At 64.2% G+C, this 18,494-nt stretch overlaps 1 protein-coding gene across 1 annotated transcript; it reads right to left on the minus strand.

Moving 5' to 3' along the window:
• Positions 1 to 11,478: 11,478 nt before the first annotated feature.
• On the minus strand, positions 11,479 to 14,138 carry LOC125118454 (melanoma-associated antigen 8-like). Its single transcript, XM_047764981.1, has 2 exons — positions 13,047 to 14,138; positions 11,479 to 12,767 (listed from the first exon to the last, which is right to left on the minus strand). Exon 2 carries the CDS (start codon positions 12,709 to 12,711, stop codon positions 11,941 to 11,943), a length of 771 nt encoding a protein of 256 aa, XP_047620937.1. The 5' UTR covers positions 12,712 to 12,767; positions 13,047 to 14,138; the 3' UTR covers positions 11,479 to 11,940.
• Between the last annotated feature and the right edge of the window lie 4,356 nt (positions 14,139 to 18,494).

An 18,494-nucleotide genomic window follows, 5' to 3' on the forward strand; every position in this document is an offset into this window, starting at 1 on the left:
GGCAGCCTGACCTCAGGGAGAGGCCGGTTCCACGTGTGACTCCTGCCACCCAGTCGCTTCCAGAGGTTGAACTCGCTGTCTGGGTGGGGCCTGACACCGGCTGCCCTGGCGACCTCCTGGCTGGGGCAGTGGCAGCCCCTCTGCTCCCCCAGCACTGCCCAGAGTGGGAAGGGCCTTCCCACGCTGGCCCGGGACAGCCCGGCAGAGGCTCGAGAGCCTCCCGGGCTCGGGCTCGGGCTCGGGCCACCAGAGGAGAGGCCAGGCTGGCCCTGGATGCTCCTTCTGGTCCCAGGCTGTCCAGGGACGGTGGGTGTCCAGGACAGGGAAGTGCCACTCGACCACCAAGGGTGGCAGAGAGAGGGGCCGTGACAAGGGCTCAGGGTACCGAAGGGCGACCTGTGGGGCCCGAAGGGGCAGGGCCAGCCGACGTGGGCGGCCAGTTTGCCCAAGCGCCACCCTGCCCTGGCTCGGGCCACACCCACCCGAGCGCTCCCTCTCTACCCCAGGGCGCTCACCCTTTCCTGGACTTGCTCGGTGGGACTCGGGGGGCGGGGGGCGTCTCCCCACCGTCTTTATGGTCACTGCGGCTCCCAGACTATCATTCTAGGTGAGGGCCGTGTCCTGACTTGCCAGTGGCCCCACTGGGAACATAGGGCCGCCCAGACAGCAGAGGCTCAGCGAAAGCCTGGGAATGAATGAGCCGGTGAGCAGAGGTCTCACGGACGCAGATGCCTCGTCTCCTGCTTTCCTCAATAACCCACAGAGAGCCCGCTACACGTGGGCCTTTCACTTTCACCCAACGACGGACGAGAGCACAGGAAGTAACACTTGGAGCTCCCGTCGTGGCTCAGCAGTTAGCCGCCCAACCAGTATCCATGACGACGTGGGTTCGATCCCTGGCCTCGCTCATCGGGTTAAGGGTCCTGCATCGCCCTGAGCTGTGGTGGAGGTCGCAGACGAGGCGCGGAGCCCGTGTGGCTGGGGCTGTGGTGTAGGCCAGCGGCTGCAGCGCCGACTGGACCCCTAGCCTGGGGACCTCCCTATGCCGTGGGAGTGGCCCTAAAAAGACGAAAGCAAAATAAATAAAAAGAAATGACACTTAACTGCTTTGAAGAATTTTAATGCTGCAAATCATGCTCCATCTCTACGACGGCTAAGGACGTCCGCATTTCCAAAACCATTCTCATTGCACGTCCTCTTGCGCGGGATCACAAAAGAAAATGGGACATTTCCCAATCTCTCTGACAAAAGAGCACATGTGTCTCACTCTAGAACTGGGTAAGGACAACTACGGGGGAGAGCAACGTCACTCACGACCTTGGACACTCCTTCTAGGAAAAGATCATCACTGGAAACACAACGAAGGGAAACAGGGCTGAAAACCCACGTGCTCACAAAGAAACGGCACCCCAGGCTGCCCCACGCCGTGTGCCCCCCTCGCCCGGCCCCCGCTCCTTGGCAGGCTGCCTGCTCGCTCTTCCAACACAGAGCGAAGCTGCTGGACAAGCTGCTGGCCTGCAAGGAGCCTGGCCGCCCCTCGGGCTCAGGGCCCCTCTTCCTCCTCCCTCACGGCCTCCTCAGCTGGGGATGGGCAGGACCTGGAAGCCCTCCCACGAACGCCAAACAGATGCTCCAGGACCTGCAACCTGCTGGTCTCCGCGTGGGCCCGGGGACCCCAGAGGAACTCGTAGCGGGCGGGGTCGCTGTGGGGCACCTGGCGGTACTCCAGGTACCCCTCCTGCACACACACCTGGGTGAGGAGTGCCCTGGGCTCCCCATAGATGCAGTGCTCGCTCCCCACACACAGCCCCAGACTGCCCAGGGCTCCCCAGACCACCTCCTCGGGGGCGCGGTCCCCCTGCAGGAGGATCACGCCCAGGACGATCACCAGGAGGCCGGTCTTGGGCAGGCTCAGCTCCTGATCGCTCAGCACCCCATCCCAGGTGAGGCCCAGGGTGGGGACCAGGGCGTAGGTGTGCTCGCCGGGGTCCACCTCCTTCAGATCCAAGCCAAAGACCAGCAGCAGGCACTCGGAGGCGCGGCTCAGGACGTCGGGGAAGCGGCCCTGGGCATCTCCGGGGACCACGCTCAGCATCTCTGCCTTGGTGATGGGCTCGTTGGTGCAATACTTGAGGAGCAGGAACCCCACCAGGTCAGCCACCTTCTGCTGCAGCGGGCCTAGCTCGGGGGCAGCAGCTTGTTCCTGGTCGGGCCAGGGACCCGGGCTCTCACCATCGTGGCTGCTGGAAGCATCATCCTCGGATTCGCTCCAGGGCGGGGGCGAGGGCCAGACACCTCGAGGGGTCAGGGGGGGACTGGGGGGCCCAGCCTCAGCGCCCCCAGCCAGGGGGCCCAGGAACAGCGCCGAGGAGGAAGAGGAGACGGAGGAGGGGGAGCTCGAGGGGGAGGCAGGCTCCTCCTCACCCCAAAACAGCAGGGCCTCCGTCAGGCTCTGAGCCTCTGCCGGGTCCTCGAGTTCCTTCTGCATCTTGCAGAGCTCTTTCCGCTGAAACGGAGGCATGACGACGGGGCCGGACAGCTGAAAGGAACGTGGGCAGGTGACAGATGGGGACCCTGGGCCTGGGACAGAGGGAGGGGGGGAGGGGCCCGGGCTGAGCACCGCAGCCACCTCCCTACACGTCTCCTCCTTAGGGGGGCTCTCGGGCCTCACGGCGGCTCTCCTCCTGGGCAGCCTGTCCCCTGTGACCCTGAAAGGGGTCGCAAGGTGGCTCCTCAGGGTGCAGCCGGCTCAGCGTGTGGATCTGGGGGTCCCTGGGGATGGGGTGACTTGGCCTTGTGGGGTCCCCTCTGCTCTGGGATGGGGAGCCCCCGGGGCCACACTCGGGGCCCACACCTCACCTGGATGCCTGGCACGGCCTGGGCCTCCTGCTCTGTGACACGAGGACGCGGGCCTCACACCTGGGCCTTCACCTCCGGTTCCTGGAGACTCTGTAAGAGGAGTGGAGGGGCACCGCGGGTGTAGACCGTGGCACAGCCCAGGGCCCTCAGTGCTGGTAGGAGGGGTGGGTGGGACTCTGGGAGGCCCCCCAGTCCCGGGTGGGTGGTCTCCCCCCGACCCCCCGGGCTCAGGCAGCTGCTCCCTTTCCCCCCAGCCCGGCCGGGATCCTCCCCACGGCTGGTCTGAGGGAAACTCCTCCAAAGCCATTCCTCGCAAGGAAGGGAAGCGGGTGACGGGCCCCACATCTGGCCTGACCTCTGCTGACCCGGACTGCCCCCTGGCCGGGGCATTGGCACCCCCAGGACCTGGCAGGAGGGGGGGGCTCCCTGCCCGGGCTCCTGAGGGTGGGTCCCGGCTCTGCGGGAGCAGGGGCCTGCAGTCTTCCCTCGGGTCCTCCCTCACTGCCAGAGGGAGCCCGGCCCACCCTCTGCCCACCAGCAGCCTCCTGGCGGGCAACCCGGACCCTCACCTGGTCCAAGTGCAAGGCTGCCATCAGGGGGTGGCACCCGAAACCCAGGAGCAGAGGGATGGCAGGGGCCGAGAGGGGGCCCCTCGGGCTGGGATCCAGGGCCCCACCCTCCCCCAGGGTCTCCACCTAAAGTCCCCGTGGGTCCTGGGCTGGCCCGTCTCCACCTGAGGAACCGCTCCTGCCCCCAGGTCCCCATCGCGCTGAGACCAGAAGTGCAAGTCGGGGCACCCCACGTGTGCTCCTCCTGCCTGGGCGTCCCCGCCCCCGGCAGCGCCGGCTTCTCAGAGGTCCCCTCTGACCTGGGCTCCAGGGTCCCCTCAGTCCTCCCTCAGGGTACCGACCTTGACTCAGGCAGCACGTGGCAGGCCTGGGGCCCTTTCGCGGCCCACCTGAGGGTCCCCCGCCTCCTGGCGCCTGAGACGCGGTCCCCAGGCTCTCGGAGACCCGGATGTCCGGGAGTCGGGACACGGGGCCACATGCTCACCCCGCCCTGCGGCCTCCCCAGGGCCCACTCTGGTCTGGGGTCCCGGGTCCCCTCCGTCCTCCCTCCGGGAGCGCCCCTTTGCCCCCTGGAGCCGCCGCCCCTCCTGGAACCAGGTCCCCAGACGCTCTGAGACCCGGAAGTCAGGACACGCGGCCACGTGCTCATCCCGCCCGCGGCTCCCAGCGCCACCTGCGGGCGGGGGCCTCTCTGGGACACCCCCACCGCAATTTTGGGGTCCAGGCCCCCATCAGGGTTCTCACCTTGACCTAGGCACCACGGGACCCTCCCCTCTGGCCCCTGGAGGCTCCGCCCCTCTTGGTACCAGGTCCCCAGACGCTCTGAGACCCGGACGTCAGGACGCGCCGCCAGGAGCTCACCCCGCCCTGCGGCCTCCACAGGGCCCTCTCCGCCTGGGGTCCCGGGTCCCCTCCGTCCTCCCTCCGGGATTGTCCCCTCTGCCCCCTGGAGCCGCCGCCCCTGCTGGTACCAGGTCCCCAGACGCTCTGAGACCCGGAAGTCAGGACACGCGGCCACGTGCTCATCCCGCCCGCGGCTCCCAGCGCCACCTGCGGGCGGGGGCTTCTCTGGGACACCCCCACCGCAATTTTGGGGTCCAGGCCCCCATCAGGGCTCTCACCTTGACCTAGGCACCACGGGACCCTCCCCTCTGCCCCCTGGAGGCTCCGCCCCTCTTGGTACCAGGTCCCCAGATGCTCTGAGACCCGGACGTCAGGACACGCGGCCACGTGCTCATCCCGCCCGCGGCTCCCAGCGCCACCTGCGGGCGGGGGCTTCTCTGGGACACCCCCACCCCAATTTTGGGGTCCAGGCCCCCATCAGGGTTCTCACCTTGACCTAGGCACCACGGGACCCTCCCCTCTGGCCCCTGGAGGCTCCGCCCCTCTTGGTACCAGGTCCCCAGACGCTCTGAGACCCGGACGTCAGGACGCGCCGCCAGGAGCTCACCCCGCCCTGCGGCCTCCACAGGGCCCTCTCCGCCTGGGGTCCCGGGTCCCCTCCGTCCTCCCTCCGGGATTGTCCCCTCTGCCCCCTGGAGCCGCCGCCCCTGCTGGTACCAGGTCCCCAGACGCTCTGAGACCCGGAAGTCAGGACGCGCCGCCACGTGCTCATCCCGCCCGCGGCTCCCAGCGCCACCTGCGGGCGGGGGCTTCTCTGGGACACCCCCACCCCCGTTTGGGGGTCCAGGCTCCCCTCAGGCCCCCCCGCCCCTCCCCTTGCCTCCCTCCCCTTGCCTCCCCTCAGGCCCCGGGCCCCCCCCTCTGCCCACACGAGCTTCCTGCCCTGAGACCCAGGCCCTGCCCCTCCGCGTCCCCTTGAGGTGGAACTGGGGGCACCCACCCTGGCCAGCTCCGCGGGGGTCTCGCAGCGCAGAGAGGATCCCGTGGGGCCTTGGTCCTCCGTTGCCTCCCATGGGGCCGGCCTTCCTCTCGGCCGACCTGGGCCCTCCCCCAGACCCAGGCCCGCACCCTCCTCAGACCTCCCAGCCAGCAGTCAGGGGAATCACCTGGGGACAGCAAGCCCCGGGGTCCCCCAGGGCTGGATCCTCTGGACCCCCTGGGCACGAGGCACGCCCCCGCCCCACCCCCAAGTACTCACGGCCTAAGGTCCAAGCTCGGCTCCCGCCTCCCCGCGGAGATGCTGGCTGGGAGAAGCTCGCTCGCTGTGCGCTCGGAGCCTCTGCCCCCTGCACCCCAGGCCCAGAGAGGCTCTGCACCCAGACCCCCTGCTGGATGGGAGCTGCAGCGCCCCCGACGTGGGGGAGGGCCAGAGAAGACACACGCCTCCCAGCGGCGCCTCTCCACGCGCCCGCTCCACGTTGGAAACATTTTGTTCGAAAAGATTCCCTGTCTGCGCAGAGGAGGCTGAGCCGCGGCCGTCGGGCGAGGGCCTGGGCTTCTGACGTGAGCGAACCGTTCGCAGGTCAGAGCACGGAGGCTCATTCTCTGCAGCCTCAGGCAGCCTCCCAGGGACACTGTGCTTCTGGCCGAGTTTCCGAAGACGTGCCCAAGTCCTCCGCGGCCTGATTCCCTCTGATGCCGGACGCTCCCCCCTCCCTCGGTCTGGTCCAGCCCCGCGCTGCTGTGTGTGGAAGCGGGCCATTTCCAAGAGGCCTGTCCTCAGCCACTACGGTGACTTCATGGGTGATGAGCACAAGCTCTGCTGCCCTCCGTCGCCCCCTCCTTCCTCCTGTCCCCACCCTGCCCTGTGGCCTGAGCAGCTGGCTCCCAATTTCCACCAGGGAGCAGAGGCAGAAGTTGAAACTTCTCCCCTCCCCATCCTGTCACCTGCTCTATGCAGGCTACCCGTCGATACAGATGTGGCGTCGGCGTTTAGATAGACAGATATAAACATACAGAGAGAGGTACAGATATATATTAATACAGACGGATGTACAGAGAGATAATACATACAGGTAGATATACAGATATAATGCAGGTATATATATATATATATACACACACAGATATGAGTGTACAGATAGATATACAGATATATAAAAATAGATGTATAGACATATATGCAGGTATTAATATATATGTACAGATAGTCATAGATATGTGTTAGGCAGTAGATATATACATGCAGAAAGATATATGGATAGATATGCAGATATATATCTATATAAACACATAGATATGCAGATATATATATCTATACAGATAGATACACAGATATATATGCAGGTATTAACATATATACAGATGTATATACAGATAGATATGTGTTAGGGATTTTTTGGTCTTTTGTTGGCTTATTTTTGTTTTTTTTTTTTTAGGGCTGCACCCGTGGCCTATGGAAGTTTCCAGGCCAGAGGTCTAATGGGAGCTACAGCTGCCGGCCTACACCACAGCCACAGCAATGTGGGATCCAAGCCACATCTGTGGCCTGCACCACAGCTCACGGCAATGCCAAATCCTTAATGCACAGAGCAAGGCCAGGGAGCAGACCCGCAACCTCATGATTCCTAGTCAGATTCGTTTCCGCTGCGCCACGACGGAAACTCCATTTATATGTATATATAGATATATAGATATAAGTATAAATTTATATGTATTTGTATACACAGAAAGATATATGGATATATGCATATATATATCTATAGAAACACACATATATGCATATATATACAGAGAGATATGCAGTGTTAATACACACACAGACATATGTCTATACAGATTAGATATGGATTAGGCACTGAGATAGATATATACAGAGAGATAAATGGATAGATATACAGGTATATACCTATAAAACATATAGATATGCAGATATATAAGCAGATATAGATATACAGACAGATATACAGATCTATACGTATATAAAAAGATATATGTACGGATAGACTTACAGATAGCTATAGATATGGCTTAGGCATTCAGTCTCTCCCTTCTCTATTTCTCCAGGGCTTATTTACTTTTTTTTTTGTCTTTTGTCCTTTTTGTTGTTGTTGTTGTTGTTGTTGTTGCTATTTCTTGGGCCGCTCCCGCGGCATATGGAGGTTCCCAGGCTAGGGGTCCAATCGGAGCTGTAGCCACCGGCCTACACCAGAGCCACAGCAACGCGGGATCCGAGCCGCGTCTGCAACCTACACCACAGTTCACGGCAACGCCGGATCGTTCACCCACTGAGCGAGGGCAGGGACCGAACCCGCCACCTCATGGTTCCTAGTCGGATTCGTTAACCACTGCGCCACGACGGGAACTCCCTCCAGGGCTTATTTTGAGAACAAAAGACAGAAGGTCAAGATGGACTATCATCCTGACAGATCAATTTAGAGCAGTAATTCTGTAATATCGTAAAAAAAAAAAAAGTATCGACCTGCTCCCCGGATTCTGTTCCCCAGCAAAGCACACACGGTTCTACTTGATTTACTGGGAATCTCTTTAACCCGAGTCTACCACTAAACTTGTGTAATGCCTCCATGCAGACTACATGCAAATAACATTTTTTGTTCTTGTGCTTCTTCTCAGGTATCTTTTAAAGTGTATTGCACTTTTGAATCGAGTCACTTCCTATTACCTGTTCTGAACAGTGCCTGCTTTGCCGGGCACGGCTCTCGATTTGGCCGTGGAGACCTTCCAGCCACTGGCTTTCTGAAGTCTCTTGTTCATGTGACTGTTCCATGGCCCATTCCTTTGAAGCTGCTGGGCAGGTGATCCTGTCGTGACCCCACGTAGTCACTCTTTTCGGTATAGGCACTTCTTAGTTCTTCTGCCGTCCGTGGCTCCGGCTTTCTGTTTCGGCGGCGCAGCCTCAAAAACCAGAGGTGACAGCGTTTTCCTAGGCTTTGGCCCTCGTAAGAATGCTCCTAGTATTTCACAGTGTTGGCTATTTGCTGCCACTTGTAGGAGAGGCGATTTCCCTTCCAACCTTATTTGCTTTAAGGTTTGACCACGAGCCCGTGTTGAATAGGTTTCGAAGGCTTTGTCTGCATCCACGGCGCTGATGAAAAGGTTTGTAGTTCTGGTTCTGTGTGTTGGTTTGCTTTGCAGTTCCTGCTGGGGTGCAGTGGGGTAAGGAGCCTTCGCTGGCCCAGCCGTGGCGTGGGTCAGCGCTGTGGCTCGGGTTCCATCCCTGGCCTGGGCAATTCCACAAGCCACGAGTGCGCCTCTCTGGATGTGCTCCAGGCCTGCCCAGGCCCAGAAAGGGCCAGCGGCTGGCACTTCCCATTCCGGGACAAAGACACAGGACGTGAGCTCCTGGGGGGCGCGTCAGCGCGGCCTGCGCTTCGTGCTGTCCCCGGGTGAGGAGAACGGCCCTGATTCCTGGGGCTCCTCCTCAGCATCCCCGGAGGGTCGGCCCCCAGCTCCCCAGCTGCTCTGGCCTCTCCCCCCCGGCCAGCCCAGCCTCGCGGGGAGGAGAATGGAAGAGAAGCTGGGAGCCTGGAAAGAGGGCAGCGGGGAGGGGACTGCACGGGCCCCACCTGGCTCTTGCCTCAAAGCTCAGCGCCCGCCCCTGGGCTGCACGCCCACGCCTGCCCCCAGGGGTCTGGGCCCCTCCTGGGCCCCTCTGGCGGCACCAGCCCAGGACACCTCCCAAGGCGCCCAGACTCCTGGGTGCCCCGTCCCCCGCCCTCTCTGCATCCTGGCTATCCTGGAGCCTCTAGGGGACAGCAGGCCCAGCACCCACACACCACCTTCTGACTGTGCCCCTGGGAGCAGCCGCCCGGGTCCTCGCCTGGGCCCTGAATGGACATGGGCTGGGCAGGGCTTCCATCACACACTCACTCAGGAGCCCTTCCTGCTTCTGGGGGAGCCCAGCCCTGGGGTGGGCGGTCACCGCCTGGAGCCCAGAGAGCTTCCGCAGCAGTGGAATGGTTTCTTCCCACCAATATACTCTTGTGATTTAACTATTTTTGGATTCAAAAAGTCTTTTTTTTTTTTTTTGGCTTTTTGCCTTTTCTGGGGCTGCTTCCCGCGGCATATGGAGGTTCCCAGGCTAAGGGTCGAATCGAAGCTGTAGCTGCCAGCCTATGCCAGAGCCACAGCCACGCGGGATCCGAGCCGCGTCTGAGACCTACACCACAGCTCCCGGCAATGCCAGATCCTTAACCCACTGAGCAAAGCCAGGGAGCAAACCCCCAACCTCATGGTTCCTAGTCGGATTCGTTAACCACTGAGCCAGGACGGGAACTCCTTAAAAGAGTCATTTTCAACACTCTCATATTTCAGAATGTTTGTGCATTTACATCAAGGCCTTGTCTCAGCCTCCAGGAAGCAGTGGCGGGGACCAGGACCGGGAGTGCCCGCCCAGCACTGCCGCGTCCTGGGTCCTCAGCAAATGCAGCTGGCGTGATGGGCCGGGGAAATCGTGGCCTCGGTTTGGTGCGGGAGGTTCTGAGCAGGCCAGTGGGCCTGGCGATCCTGCCTTGTTTTCCAGGGACGCCCATGCACAAGCGGCGTTCGAACCCCAGACCTGGTTTAGTTGCCAAGATCCCGCCCGTGGCAGCGGGGAGGCTTCTCCCTACGCCCCCCCCCCCCCCACAGCACTGTCCTGCCCTCCCCTGCACGGTGACACCAGGGTCTCCCCAGGCTGCGAACGGGCTCTTTCCTTTGGACGCAGGGACAGTCGCGGGTGCCCTCCACTCGCCAGAACTTCCTGACCCGTTCACACGCGCCATCAGGCAAAAGGCAAGTCGCCACCTGCAGGGGGACAGGAACGTGGCGAGAGTCCGTGGGAGGAGGGCTGAGGATGTTCCTTGGAAAACCAGGCTAGCGTGTCAAAAGGAGCCATCTTTCCCCTCCGAGGAGCGTCCAGAGGCTCTGGAGTGCAGCCCCCGGGGACCTATCCTCCCCCGGGTCCTCGGGACCATTCCTCATCCACGCCTTTGGCTTCTGACCGGCCCCCGCAGCTGATCAGCATATGGAGGGTCCCAGGCTATGGATGGAATCGCAGCTGTAGCCGCTGGCCTACACCACAGCCACAGCAATGCAAAATCCCAGCCGCGTCTGCGACCTACACCACAGCTCCCGGCAACGCCAGATCCTTAACCCCCGGAGCGAGGCCAGGGAGCGAACCTGCAACCGCATGGATGCCAGTCAGATTCGTTTCCAGTGAGCCACGATGGGAACTCCAGGAGCCAGTTTCAAAGCAGACACCCCACTGAAATCCTACGGAACAACTGGGGGTGGGTAGCAAAACTGCTTCCACGATGTAACAGCAAGACCGAGTAGATAACGAACCAAACTCCACGCATGGCCCATTTGGAAAATACTGAGTATCCTTGGAATATACATGAAGAACCTCAGGCGGGAGAAGCAGGGGTCTGCCCCTCCCTGACCAAAGGCAACGTTCACCTGCGGCCCCGGGAGCTGTGCCCATGACCCAAAGGGAACGTCTCCTGCAAGCGGGCATTTCAGGCTTGCCTCTCCCCGCGAAGACACGGCGGCCACGGGCTGGGCCGCCGCCACCTCGCGCGACTTCATCATATTCGCCTCCCGCAGAAGGCGTCCGTCCCGCAGCCCCGAACCGCCCCGGCTCGGGCCGCTCAGCCTCGGGTGCTCGCTCCTGCAGCCCCCGTGCCCGCCCCGTTTCCACTTGCTCTGTGGGACGGGGGAGGCATCTCTCCACCGTCCTTCTCATCGTTGCGCCTCCTAGACGCTCGTTCTGGGTGAGGGCTGTGTCCGGATTTGCCGTGTCCCCACTCGGAACACGGGGCCTTCCAGAGAGCAGAGGCTCAGGGAGAGTCTGGGAGTAAAGGAGCCAGTGAGCAGAGGTCTTACGGACGCAGATGCCTCGTCTCCTGCTTTCTGAACAAAACCACACACATCCAACTCAAGATAGGTGTTCCCGCGTTCCCGGCGTGGCTCAGTGGTTAAGAAATCCGACGAGGAACCATGAGGTTTGGGGGTCGGTCCTCGACCTTGCTCAGTGGGTTAAGGATCCCGCGTGGCTGTGGCTGTGGCGTAGGCTGGCGGCTATAGCTCTGATTCGACCTCTAGCCTGGGGTCCTCCATATGCCGTGGTGTGGCCCAGGAAAAGGTAAAAAAAAAAAAGAAAAAAGATATTTAGTTTTAAAGAATGACACACAGGTAGGATAGGAAGCAAGGCTTAACCGTTTTAATTTTATTGAGTGAATTCATGGCCCATCTCATTTACTGCTAAGGACTGTCACATTTCCCAAACCATTCTGATTCCAGCGGCATGTCCTCTGGCTCAGGGTCACTAAATCAAATGGCACACTGACAAACATCTGTTACAGAAAGGCAAATCCGTCTTCTTGAACGAGGTAAGTACCAATACGCCTGTGGTTGATACAGTTCGCCAAGTTAGACCCTGAAGTTTATCAAGATTTCTAGTGAACGGAACAGCATTACAAACACGACTAAAGGAAACAGGGCTGAAAACCCACGTGCTCACAAAGAAAAGGCACCCAAGGCTGCCCCACGCCTTGTGCCCCCCTCGCCCGCCCCCGCTCCTTGGCAGGCTGCCTGCTCGCTCTTCAAACACAGAGCGAAGCTGCTGGACAAGCTGCTGGCCTGCAAGGAGCCTGGCCGCCCCTCGGGCTCAGGGCTCCTCTTCCTCCTCCCTCACCGCCTGCTCGGCCAGGAAACGGCACGACCTGGGAACCCTCCCGTTGACCCTGAGCAGGTGCTCCAGGATTTTCAACCTGCTGGTCTCCGCGTGGGCCCGGGGACCCCAGAGGAACTCGTAGCGGGCGGGGTCGCTGTGGGGCACCTGGCGGTACTCCAGGTACCCCTCCTGCACACACACCTGGGTGAGGAGTGCCCTGGGCTCCCCATAGATGCAGTGCACCATGCCGGCACACACCCCCATGACACCCAGCGTTTCCCAGATCACCTCCTCGGGGGCGCGGTCCCCCTGCAGGGAAATCACGACCAGGACCACCACCAGGAGGCCGGTCTTGGGCAGGCTCAGCTCCTGACCGCTCAGCACCCCATCCCAGGTGAGGCCCATGGTGGGGGCCAGGGCGTAGGTGTGCTCGCCGGGGTCCACCTCCTTCAGATCCAAGCCAAAGACCAGCAGCAGGCACTCGGAGGCGCGGCTCAGGACGTCGGGGAAGCGGCCCTGGGCATCTCCGGGGACCACGTTCAGCATCTCTGCCTTGGTGATGGGCTCGTTGGCGCAATACTTGAGGAGCAGGAACTCCACCAGGTCAGCCATCATCGCCAGCAGAGCATCCTGGAGCAAGGCCTCCGCTTCCACAGAGGAGGGCGGGGGGCTCGAAGCGGAGGAGGGCGACGGGGTCGCGGCCTCCTCGGACAGAAACAGCTGGTTCACTACCTTGCGGAGATCACTCAGCTGATCCACAGGCATGATGCAGGGCAGGACAGCTGACAGGTGTGCAGTGGTGGCAGATGGGGACCCTGGGCCTGGGAGAGAGGGAGGGGGGGAGGGGCCCGGGCTGAGCACCGCAGCCACCTCCCTACACGTCTCCTCCTTAGGGGGGCTCTCGGGCCTCACGGCGGCTCTCCTCCTGGGCAGCCTGTCCCCTGTGACCCTGAAAGGGGTCGCAAGGTGGCTCCTCAGGGTGCAGCCGGCTCAGCGTGTGGATCTGGGGCTCCCTGGGGATGGGGTGACTTGGCCTTGTGGGGTCCCCTCTGCTCTGGGATGGGGAGCCCCCGGGGCCACACTCGGGGCCCACACCTCACCTGGATGCCTGGCACGGCCTGGGCCTCCTGCTCTGTGACACGAGGACGCGGGCCTCACACCTGGGCCTTCACCTCTGGTTCCTGGAGACTCTGTAAGAGGAGTGGAGGGGCACCGCGGGTGTAGACCGTGGCACAGCCCGGGCCTCCAGTGCTGGAAGGACGGTTGAACCGGACTCTGGGAGGGCCCCCAGTCCCCGCTGGGTGGTCCCCTCAGGGCTCCGGCCTCTGCTCGCCTTTTCTTGCCAGGCCCAGGCCCTCTCCCCTGCGAGCCTGAGGGAAACTCAGAACGAGACCCCACGCGGACCCGGAAGAGGTGAGGGGCCCACACGTGGCCACACCTGCCCTGCCGCCCCCCCCTCCCCCCGGGTCTGAGGCCGGGGAGACTGCTGGGTGCGCCCCTCTCCCTGGCCTCCCAGCACCCAGCACAGGGCAGCTCTCTGCCCGGGCCCCTCTGCCGGGGGGAGGGGGGGGTCTGCTCCGTGCTCCCCGGGGGTCCTGGGCGTCCACCCTCCGCCGCCCCGAAGCCCCACCCCTCAGTCCAGGGACCTCCTGGCCCGGAGACCCTCAGCCAGAGGTCAGGAACCGCGTCCTCTGCTCATCCTTCCCCCGGGCCTCCTGCTCCCCGCGCCAGGGCAAAGAAAGGCTCCCTCGCTGTGCCGGGATCTGAGGGCCGCGACCCAGCCCGGACGCCCGGCATCGCCCCGTTTGCCCGTGTGGGGCCCGCTCGTCTCTCCGAGGCCCCAGTCTGTCCGGGCCCCGGGAGCCGACGACGGGCCCGGCCTCGTGGGCACATCCCGGCCCGGGGCCGCCCCGCGCCCTCTCGGTTCCAGGCCTCGGCGTCTCTCGGGCCTCCCCGAGCGGCCTCACCTGGGTGCCGGCGGGACCCCGGATGCTCCCTCTGCCCCCTGGAGGCCCCGCCTTTTATCCCAGGGCCCCAGTCGCCCTGAGACCCGGATGTCAGGAAGTCGGGCCACGGGGCCACGTGCTCGTCGCTCCCGAGGCGGGGGGTGGGGGGTGGGGTGGGGCTGACTTCCGGGGAGGGCGTCGCTGAGCTCCCCTCCGACTCGGGGTCCCGGCGGCCCTCCCCCCGCGCTCGGGCTCCTCATCCTGAGGCCTCAGCCCGAGCCCCTCCCCTTGGCCCACCTCAGGCCCCGCCCCGCCTTGGACCAGGGCCCCAGGCTCTCTGGGACCCGTGGTCGTGGCGCCCTGTGGCCTCCCCAGGCCACCTCTGCTCTGGAGTTCAGGCTCCCCTCAGGCCTCCCTCAGGGTACCGCCCTTGACTCGGGCAGCACGTGGCAGGCCCACCTGAGGGTCCCCCGCCTCCTGGCGCCTGAGACGCGGTCCCCGGGCTCTCGGAGACCCGGATGTCCGGGAATCGGGACACGGGGCCACGTGCTCTCCCCGCCCTGCGGCCTCCCCAGGGCCCACTCTCTTCTGGCGTCCCGGGTCCCCTCCGTCCTCGAACCCTCAGGGGCCCCAATTTGTGTTTGATGGCGCCCGGTCCCTCCCCTTAGCCCACCTGAGGCCCCGCGCATCCCTGTACCAGGTCCCCAGTCTCTCTGAGACCCGGATGTCAGGGAGTCAGGACTGGCGGCCACGTGCTCTGGGGCCCTGCTGTCCTGCTTGTCGCTGAGACCGAGAGAGCCAGAGCCAGCGAGACAGAGAGACTGCACTGGGATTACCTGGCGCTGACCAGAACGACACCGTGCCTCCTGGGACAAGGTCCCTAGAGGAGACTTTGCAGCTTCTGGAGGGAAGGGACCCCCGGGGCAGCCCTGGAACCGGGTCTCCCTTCCGCCAGGGAGCAAAGGGGCTGGAAGCAAGCCCGCAAGGGGCTCCCCTGGAAAGGCCCGCCGCGCCCAGCGCCACCGCGCGGTGTCTCTCCGCCAGGACAGGTCGGCCCGCGCGCCCTTAGCCTTGGACGACTGCCTGCCTGATGAGACATCATCGGACAAGAAACCCTCCTTTGCTGCGGCCGCGGCCGCGAGCGGGTGGCTTCCGGGCGGACTGGACGCCCCCGGCCCGGGGGGAGGGGTGGGCTAGGCGGTGCGGGGGGGGGCCGCTCCCGCTCTCCATCCTCCTCACAGTGGAACCTGGGCCGCCACTCCCGCCTCCAGGGCTGGGGGTGGCCCTTCCCTGCCACCTGCCCGGGACAGCCGAGAAGGGTCACTGTGCAGCCCTGCAGAGCAGTCAGCACCGCCAAGGTGACTGTGCCCCTTACCAGGCGGAGCTGTGTTCACGGCCACTAAAGCCAGCTCCTGGTGGCACAGAAGGCTGTTCAATCCAGTGTACACGCTGGGGACCCGGTTCACGTGGTGGTCTCGCCCCTCCTCTACCACCCCCTTCCTGGTCTGGAGGGGGGACAGACACACCCACCCCTGGGGGGGCACAGGAGGGCCCCGTGCCTAGGGACAGTCCAGGGACGGGCCGCGGCAGCTGGGCTGGGGGCCCAGGCCTGGAGGAAGGCCTGACCCGGGAGGCGGCCTTGAAGTGGAAGCCGGACCCTGGACAGAGAGGGGCCCGGCCACCCGCGGGGGCAGCAGGAGCACCGTTCCCGACAGGGAGCGCGTGGTGTGTCCCAGAACAGCGCCCAGCCGACGGTGACGGACAGCGGCCCGAGGGCCTCTGGGCTGGCGGACACCAGGGCGGGTAGGCCAAGCGCAGGGGCTGGAGGCTGAGGCTGGAAGAGGCAGGCCTCGGACGGCCCCAGGGCTTGTGTTTGAGCGACTGAAGCGTCCCAGGCCAAGGGCGAGAAAACCCACAGCCAGCCAGGCAGGTCCCCGGCGGGGAGGGAGGGGCGGCCTCACCGCCGGGCTGACCCCACGCACAGCCCCTTCGGAGACGCCACCCAGGGCCTCCCTTGACCTTCCCAGCCTCTAAGGTCAAGTCCCTCTGGGATGAAATGACCCGGAGCAATGCTTGGAAGCCTGCTTGGAAGCACAGAGACCAGGGCCCACGCCGATCTAGGCCCGGGAGCTCCATCAAGGGTCCCTCCCGGTCCTTGCGCTGAAGGGACCCTTCGAACCCTCTCTGTTCTCCTCTTTTAGCACCAAGGCAGAGCCCTCGGAAGGGGCAAGTGGCCCTGCGGAGCGGCAGAGCTGGGACAAGGACCGAGGCTCCTTGCAGATGGGCCTTCCGAGCTGCCACTCCATCCCCGACACGGTGACTGGTAAGACCAACGTCGCCCACAAGGGCTGGAGCACACACATGGCCAAGCCCACGGGCGTACCCCACCCCACCCCCCGCCCCCAGGGAGAAGACAGAGGCCCCTCATGCGGGCTTCCTCCCATCCCCCACCCAGACCCGCCTCTCTTGTCAAGTCCACGTGGCCGGGGCTCCCCGCAGGCCTGTCTAGCTCAGCCCGTGGGAGGTCTCCTTGCCTCCTTGTGAGTCTGGGTCGAGCTGGCCCCTTGGAAAGGATCTAACCTGCCAGCAAAGCAAGTCCTGCCCCCAAGGGAAGGGCGGGAGAGGGGCGGGGGTGGAGGGGGCTGCGGGGAGGAGGGCCGGGCTGGCAAGGGGAGCAGGCCGCGGAGACGCTGCTTTCAACAGGGCCGGACATGCCGAAGCCACATGTGGGACTTCAGAGGGGCGCGACCCAGGAGACCGACGGTGGAGGTGGGAGGCCAGGAAGCTGGGGCCAGGGAAGCTGTGCTTTCCCCGAGTGGAAAGCAAATAGGGGTTTGGGGGCAGCCTTGCGGGAGGCTGAGCCCGAGGGTCTGGGGAGGTGACCGGAAAAGGACCAAGGCAGGTGTTCCCAAGGGAGCTCTCCTGGGCAGTGAGACGTCTCAATGGGAAGCAACGGCAGCTAAAGGCAATCCCCCTGTGACGTGGACAGGGATGAGGCTGGGGGCAAGCAGAGCTCGAAAGGAGGCTCCGAAGCCCCTGGGAGGCTGTGGCCATCCACGCCCACGCGGCCTTGTGGGGAACCCTGGGTCTGAGGCGCCTGTGGGACACTGATGTTGAACGGGAGTCCCGGCGTGGGGACAGCTGGGCCCAGGGGCCAGGCCACAGGACTCTGTTCGGGCCCATCTGCACAGCCCCAACCTAGCAGCGGGGGCAGCTGGGAGAGACCCAAGCCGGTGGCAGGGTGCGGGGGGGGGGAGGGGGAGGGCCACCAACCGAGGCTAAGGCGAGCGGCCCGCGCGGGACCGCCACCTGCTGGGAGGGACGGGCGCCAGGGGCCCTGCGGTCCAGGGGGTCGCCCAGCTGGGACTAACCGGGGCTGCCCTCCAGCAACCCAGAGGCCAGCCCCGAGCCTCCCCATCTCTGGGGATGGGCGTGGGGACAGGATCACGCGCCTCGACCCACACAGGCCTGGCCCCTTGAGACGAGGGGCCCGGCCGCAGGCGGGAGCCTCTCCTGGGAAGCTGAGCCCTCCTTTCTCTACTTGGAGGAACGAGAGGCGCTGGGGGCCCGGACCCCTCCCCTCCCCCACACCGCGCCGGGCTCCCCCTCGAGACCACCTTTGTGACATCCCGTGACCAGGACAGAAGAGAACGACTTCAGCGGCCGGTTACCCCACGACCGAGATTCTGGAACGCTGCGGACCGTATTTATTGGGCGACCCCACCCGGACGGAAGGCACTTCTGACCCGAGAGGCCCGAGATACGGCCTCGGGCAGAGGCCGCTGCTCCGGATCTAGCCTTGGTCCATGGCGAGTCCGAGTAGCCACGAGGCAGGCCCAGCCACGCGGGCCCCAGTCGGCTGAGGGGGAGCCGGCACCAGGCCCCTCCCCGGATCCTGGGGGGGACTCGAGGGAGGCCCCGGAGAAGCGCGGAGACGGAGCCGAGAGCCCAGAGCCAGGCCCCCGAGACAACCCGCCCGCCCCGGGCCCCAGCCGAGGCGCCGTCGGCTCGGCGAACAGCCGCGGGCTCGGGCTCTCCTTCCCCAGAAAGCTCTGGATGGTGGCGGAGGACGAGGCCTTCCCGTCTGTGCGCTGGAACGACGCGGGCGACGCGATGGTCATCGACCAGGAGCTCTTCCAGAGGGAGGTTCTCCACCGCAGAGGCGCGGAGAGCATCTTGGAGGCAGACAGCTTGAAGGGCTTCATCCGGCAGCTGAACCTCCACGGATTCAGCAAACTACGCCCGGCCGGCCCTTCGGCGGGCTCTCCGGGCAAGGAGCGGATGATGGTAGCGTAGTGGCCCTCTGCGCCCTACGCTCGCGGCTGCACCAGCCTCTTCCGGGCAGACCAGACGCCGGACGGGCCCAGAGGCTCCCCTTTCCGAGGGGCGCCTTCTTCACCGGAGACGGGGCTAAAGGGGCCAAGAGCGAGCCTGTGCCCTTAAACCCACCCCCTTAGAGAAAACCTGCGGGGGGGGGGCGGCACAGATCCGGGGGGGTCACTTGGTGGCAGGCAGCTAGGCGAACACCTGGGCCCAGGCGGCGTGAGCTCGTGCCAGGCGAGGCGGAGGCCTCTGACCCCCGGCTCCTGCGGGCCCTCGGGG

Source organism: Phacochoerus africanus, chromosome X, assembly GCF_016906955.1.
Source record: "Phacochoerus africanus isolate WHEZ1 chromosome X, ROS_Pafr_v1, whole genome shotgun sequence".
In the NCBI taxonomy this organism is placed as follows: Eukaryota; Metazoa; Chordata; class Mammalia; order Artiodactyla; family Suidae; genus Phacochoerus; species Phacochoerus africanus.